This window comes from Sinocyclocheilus anshuiensis, unplaced genomic scaffold (assembly GCF_001515605.1).
Source record: "Sinocyclocheilus anshuiensis isolate Anshui unplaced genomic scaffold, SAMN03320099.WGS_v1.1 scaffold691, whole genome shotgun sequence".
NCBI classification, from domain to species: domain Eukaryota; kingdom Metazoa; phylum Chordata; class Actinopteri; order Cypriniformes; family Cyprinidae; genus Sinocyclocheilus; species Sinocyclocheilus anshuiensis.
The window spans coordinates 96,084-103,374 of record NW_015552577.1 but is presented as its reverse complement, the minus strand read 5'-3'; the positions used below and the strand labels follow the sequence as shown (position 1 = coordinate 103,374).

Here is a 7,291-nt window from a genome sequence, read left to right as displayed (position 1 = left end):
TTTGATTGCAAAGATACTATTTAAACTGAGCTGGATGTTGACATCACTGAATTCAATGATGAACTGTCTTTAACTGAAAAATGTGTCTTTACTATTGTCATTTTGCATTATTGACACACTATTTTCCTAATTAATGCTGTTCAGTTGCTTTGACAATCTGTATTGTTAAAAGCGCTATATAAATAAAGGTGACTTGACTTGACATTTAAGTACTGAGTAATATTAATTAACTACATGTACTCACTATATGGTTAGGGTTAGGATTGGGTTTTGGCTTAGGTTTACTTGCTTGCAATTATTCATAATTTATTGTTATTATAGTAGTATGTAACATATGTAACAAGAATACCTTAAAATAAAGTGCTGGCAAAAAAAAGTTTAACAGTGAGAAACAAACTGTCGTTTGAAGGCTTCAACCTCAATGCTTTGTTACAAGACAAATCAGCAAAAGTAGGATCCAGTGTAATGAATATGAAGGAACACTGTTAATATGAAGTCTTATTGTGTTAACTTAACTTAAACACTTAACAGAAAATCAGGGGCCGGTTGCATAAACCGCTTAGACTAGACTTAAAAAGTTAGTCATCTATTTTTTTCTCTTTAAGACTGGTCATAATTTCTTAAAGTCAGTTATAAAAAGGGAGAATGGTGTAATTTGAATCCAAAAGGTAAGTCTGATTACCTCTTGGCTAACAACTAGTTGGTCAAACTAGTTCTTAAGACACAGTCTTAACACAGTGGCTATGTTTATGCAACTGGTCTACACAATAAAACCACATTTGAATATGTTATGATGAGGCTTGTCTATATAATTTGTAAGTCATCTGTAAGTCGCTTTGGATAAAAGCATCTGCTAAATGACTAAATGTAAATGTAATAATAATGGTTGATTTTCTCCAAAAAGTTGCAATGTGTTCTCAAGATATATGTCAGGTTGTAATTTCATATAATCTCATTTATATTTACTGGCCAAAACCATAGTTTAATATTTTGTACAATGTCTTTAACATTTTTCCCCTCATCTGTTTTGTGTTGCATACTATTTCTCTCTCTCTCTCTCTCTCTCTCTCTCTCTCTCTCTCTCTCTGTTTAAATAGTATTGAAAAGCATGAATAGGCTGTGTAATGGCGGTCCCCTGTGTGACAACTTACCCCATAGGGTTACAACATGCAGGACACAAAGGGTTGGCATAAAAACATTACCTAGACAATAATGATGAAAATGTTCAAAACTTTTTTATGTAGCAAGAAATCAGGTTATGTGCCTATACAGAAATTCACATTCTGAGAAATATCAATTGGAGTAAAAATTGTGACAACTAGCCCCAGCCTCAGTTGCAACAAGACGCTCATTTATTGACCTTCCCTTTAGGAATTAAAGGGTGTTCAGAATAAAATACTGCTCTTCTCCTTTCTTCAAGGCTTAAACGGAGCAGATGTCTCACTTAAACATGACTGTGCGATTATTCACGCACGGACTTCAGTGTCACATTATGCGTGCGCTTCTGCACGTGCGCCCTGCGCGAGCTGCGAGACGCGCAAAGTCAACACAGTGATGCTTTCCATACGCTGCATGATTTGTGTCAATAACTGCGTAGTTTATCTGTCAGCTAGAGACGATTCCGTCCGCTTCGCCAACAATAGCGGCATTATTGCAGAGGGTCCATCAAAATGCCAAAGCGATAAAAAAGCGGGTCATTTGAATAACTTCAAATGTTATTTCTCAAAGACATTTAAGAAAAACAAAGAACGCAATACATTTGACTAAAACGCGATGCTGTCGTAACGCTTTAGCAGACAGTTGAAATATAACACTACAGAATGAAACCAAAAGATAAAGAAAAACAAGCTGTCATTTGCCCAGGCCAGTAATGAGATTTAGACTTGCGTGATCAGAGTTCATTAGACTTACAGGAATGGGGTCATATGGATGCCATATTATTTAACAGTCCGGTTTACTCATTTAAAGTGACATAAATCTCAGTGTTTTTTTGGAGTACCACGATAAAAAAAAAGAATAATTATTGATCATTTTAATAATTATTCATTTAGTCAATTAAATAATTAATAATACTCATTTAAAGTTACATAAATCTCAGTGTTTTTTTTTTTTTTTTTAGTAGTAGCCTACATTATGAGGATGTGCCAGACGCTGGTTTTAAAGGAGTTTGGTCATTTTTGAGGGAACCAGCTTGGCCAGAGCATCTAAATCACTCTGATTGTTGTATGCATAGAAAGTGGTTGATGTAGCTGTGATAAATAGTAAGCAATGTTTAGATACCCTGCCGGTTTGTTGTCTGGTTGCTGGTTTCAGAGGGGTTCTTGCACTTTTAGCTCTTTTTTGTTCGTTCAGTATAGGGTAAAGTTGCAAACAAACGAGCTCCGTTTGTGACGTTATGAAGGATCAAATATGCCACGCGCTCTTGGACGCGTTTATTTGTATATGACAACAGTGCGCGGATGTGAGCGTTTTCCCGATCACCTTTCCCAAGTTAAAAGGAACAGCTAACTTTACGCCATACGATAAGCCCATTTAAATGCTACGGATCAATGAATGAAAGTTGGAGCAGAGGCTGTGTTGGATCGCCTGCTGTGATGTGATTGGGCTGAGCGGCGAGCTCGTGATGCTCGGGCATATATAAAGGGCGACCTGCGCTCCTGTCATGCACGCGGATGGAAGAAGAAATTGCTGGAGATCAGCCGGACAGCCAGAGCCTTCACGATACTGCCCACATCGCACGCATTTCCTCAACGAAGTCGCCAAGAAGACGCACCGCACAGCGCGCAAGACATAAAGGAAATCCTATTTTATTGCCCTTCATAAAAGCCCCAGTGTCATTTAGTGAGAGATGCCGCCAAGGACCGGACTTCTGCTGCTCGCCGTGCTCATCGCCTCCGCGTATGAACTGGATCAGAACGAATCCCACTCGCCCAGGAGAGCACGCTTCTCCCACAACAGCCCCTGTAAGTAGGAAGCGTTCGGGAATAATGAGCCGGTTGTGTGCTGACACGCATGCATCGGTGTAGGGTATATCATATGAGAGCTGTCATCTCCTCTAGGATGAGCTCTCATCCAATCCGTCTGTGACAGATGTATCAGTGAATATCACGTTCATCCTCTGACCTGCATATGAGGGACTCATCATAGCTCATGATGAGCTTCTTGTGATGCACTGAGCGCGATGAATGAATGTGAATGATGATTCCGCCGCCGCTTCCAGCCTCAAAAGCATGCAGGAGTTTCTACGTTGGGGAGAAAATGCTACAGTAAAAACCTGTTCGTTGGTTACCTTACCACATACCGTGAAAATAGTATTAGACCTTTTAAAGACAGTACTTTTAATGTAAAATGGTACAAATTAATAAATAATTAGAACTATGAATTGCCTTATAATTGAAAATAACGTGTAGGCTATATTTAACAAGGCAATACCACACTCTTTTCAGTTCTGTTAAAATTGTGTTTCTTGCGAGTAAAAAAGTAGGCTATAAATTGCATTATTTCATTGTATTTTAATCTTTTTTGATTTTTGTCCAGACAAGGCACTTTAGAGCAAAATTATTATTTACAACAATAGCCTTTTTCTTATTAAATTTAACAAGGCAATACAATAAAATTATGCTTTTTACACACATAAGCCTACTGGAAAACAAAAATGTGTAGAAACAAATTTCACTCAGATATCGCTAGCAATTTTCACATTTAATTACAAAGAAATGTCAAGTAACAATAAATTAAATGTAACAATGTGGTAAGACTGTGGTAAGGCTGAAATATATTTTTTTGTAAAATGCACTTCAGTAATCTTTGTTTTATTTACAACTTCAATTTTTTTTTTTTTTTTACAGTGTGTGAACCACATTATTTACAGAAAAAAATGTGTATTATATGTAGGAACAAAATACTTCTTTAAGTATAAATTATAAATTATTAAAACTTGTATAAATTATTTGCCTTATAATTTATTGAAATCTTTGTGCAAACCATCATATTTGTTTCGATTTGTTTCGGATTTTTAATCCGATTCGTTGAACATATTACTAAGAGTGCTGCTATTTCATATAACAGCACTGGGGCATAACATCACTCCATTTGCCTATTATGCTGAGTGCGCCTCTTGGCTCCTTTTGTAGCTATTTTTATTGGGGGATAGAACATAATTAGCCAAATTCTGTATGAAAAAAAATGAATATTAACCTCTTGCTGTGCACTGAATATCATATGGCTTTGTAATCACAGGAAATCACAGTCATGCTGATATTCACTACTACTGCATTCTTGCTTGTGTGATAATTGGATCATTCTGTGTGTTACTCAGTTACTGGTGTTTTGCATTTGTGTGGGTGACACTGGTTCTGGCTTAATGTTGTTATTATTAGCTATACAGTTGCCGATTTTTATGCTTTTTCAGTCATCATGTGGTCTTGCATTATGTTATTATCACATTTTACAGTAACATATTCCAATAGCTTGAATAGGTTGGTATATTGACATTATATCATTTAATGATATATCATTACTATAATTGTTTACTCTCTGATATGTTTTGCAAGCACAGCTGCCAAGTTACTGTAAAAAAAAATAGTTTTTTTTTGTTTCCTGGCATACTGTATTTTTAGTTCTGGCATCATATTGGACAAGCAGATTAATCGATGTAGATCATTCAAAATCTGCACATTTCTAATATGAACAAAGAGTGAAATTCCAAAGGTGATACAGTTAAACCCTCTTATACCCAGCAGAAATGTTTTTAAACATTTCCACATACATTTAAATGACTACAGTACTTTCTAAATATCTATAAAGCATTGTACCATTCCTGATGTTGGTTAGTAATTCTCTGTGAAAGAGTTTGAGGTAGATCCAACGAGTGGTTTGTATATGAAAGGCTTTCCCCAGTGAGGTCATACTATCACGATTCATATTCCAGCTCTCATCGCATACACCTGAACCAGCTAACCGAGGTCTTCAGGTTCATTTGAAAATGACAGGTTATACAGGTAGAGAACTGGAGGGTGGGCAGTTCAGTAACACTAACCTTTAATGGACTAGACACAATGGATGTTTTAAATGACATTGTCTGCACCTGAAAGGACCCAACATTATTAAAGATGATGAATTGTTCTGACCTTCTGCTCATTATATTGAAACTGAAGATCTGGTGTCAGCGTTACAAAAGGTTCTTCCTTTGTCTCGAATGAAGTCAGTAATTAATATGCTCCAGAGAAAAGCTCGTCCAAGTGTCAAATAGTGGATCTGTGTGTGGTGTGGAACACTCAGTTCCGTTCTGTCTCTGGTCGGGACGTGAAAACCTTTGTCAAACTCCACTTGGTATTTGCATAACTTCCTGTTGTACTTAGTTGCCAGGGAGACATATACTGACTCAGTGCTTTTGAGACAAAGAGACAGTGGTGCACTAATAATTCCAAAAGAGCAAAATGAACAGTATATACTTAATACATGGGTATTTTTTACCCTAAAAAGGCTATTTTTTTACATTTCAGTTCTTAATGCTGGAACCAAATCCTAAAAAAAATCATTGATACACAGTATTTCTATTTATGGAGTTCATTCATTTACAACTGGACTTTATCTCTCATTTTCTGAAGACGTTTCAGTGTCAGTGCCGTCATCAGTTGTAAGTTGATGATAGGGTGAACATACGTCCTCTTTTTCCTGAACATGTCCTGGCCGGCATTTCTAAGTTGCCTCATATGTCCAGGTTTTAGCTTTGTAGTCAAAGTTGACCAATAGCATGTAGGCGTTGTAATTAATTGAACAATTGTGGCATGCGAGAAGGTGGGATCTACATAGAACAGTCAATGCAATGCAAATATCCATACATTTAATCAGAGCTGGGTAGTAACTGAGTAATCTGTATTACATAATCAGATTTTCAAAAACTAAGCACTTGAACTTAGAGTATATTACATTTTAAAATGGGCATAATTAGACTGCAGTTACATTTTTATGGATTACATGATTACACAATGGCAGTAAATTATTCATAATTTATTGATTCTCCTTAATTGTTCTTTTTTTTCTCTCTTTTAAATGTTCCTTTCTAAAAAATCCTATCATTTAGATTTGACTATAATAACAAGTTGTTTAAATAAATACATTTGAAATATTTCTGAGGAAGCTAATATTTCTAATAATTTAACAACACATTTGCATGTTCTCTGATATCTGTTAATGGTCCCATTGACATGCAGGTAAACAAATCAAATATTTGTACTTTTAGTGTTCAAGTGTTTATTTATGATTTCATTAATGTTTTGCTTTTTATCAACTCACTAATGTCATGTTTAATGCATTTTATGATGCTGATATAAAAAAATGGAATATATTTTCTTTCTCTTTGTTTTTTATATCAATATGGTACGTTTAAAGTTTGATCAAAAAGTAATCTAAAAGTAATCCAAAAAGTAGTCATGCCTTAAATTAGTAACCTAGATTACTTTACTAACTACAGTTTTCATCATGTAATCAGTGATAGATTACATTTTTTAAATAATCAACCCAGCATTGTGTACAATGTATGCACTCTCAGAAAAAAAAAAAGGTACAAAAGCTGTTACTTGGGCGGTACCTTTTCAAAAGGTAATACTGTAAACATTGTGTCAACTTATTTCGCAAGTATGGAGAACAGCGATAGATGGACGGACGCTGAAGTGCTGGCACTTGTAGCAAATGTAGCACTGCCAGTTGGAGATTCTTAGTCCTCCTTTCCTTTCTTTCAATCGCTTTACGTATACATCGACTTTCCATGTCCATTATTGTGAAACCAGCGAGACACAACAAAAACACAGCTCCGTTCACAGCGTCCTCCATCCTCCTGTTGTTAATGTTGTTCTTCTTTGTTTCTGTTGTTGAACGCCGCGCACAATTGACGTTGCTGTCGAACGGCTTACGTCACTACTTAGTACACACTGTCGGTGCGAGTGCAACCCTTTAAATGGTACTGGGAAATAGTTCACGCAAAATCGTCCCAGTACTTTAGTACTGTACATTTAGTTCTAATGCGAAAGGCCCTATTAATACAGGATCCTAACGTTATTCATCCTCCTCTGGATAGTGCTGTGAACCCAGACCCGTCGGCGTTTGGCTTTCCATTGTATTTAGGACTTTTTGACAACAGGTACAAAACAGCGATTGTAGTTATCTCCAGCATGGTTGATCGCGCTGTTTTTATTCGCGCGAGTGACACGAAAAACATGCCGCGAGTAATCTAGCGCGAGTGGCGCGATGCGTATATTCGCTTCGCGTCTGGTAGGAACACACCATTATT

At 36.5% G+C, this 7,291-nt stretch overlaps 1 protein-coding gene across 1 annotated transcript in view; it reads left to right on the top strand.

Moving 5' to 3' along the window:
* The first annotated feature begins 2,685 nt into the window (after positions 1–2,685).
* The window catches only part of LOC107665189 (stanniocalcin-like), a 17,968-nt gene continuing 13,362 nt past the window's right edge, over positions 2,686–7,291 (top strand). The window contains exon 1 of the mRNA XM_016455969.1: positions 2,686–2,963. Within this exon, the coding sequence (XP_016311455.1) occupies positions 2,849–2,963 (115 nt within the window). The 5' untranslated portion in view covers positions 2,686–2,848. The remainder of the gene's footprint in view (positions 2,964–7,291) is intronic.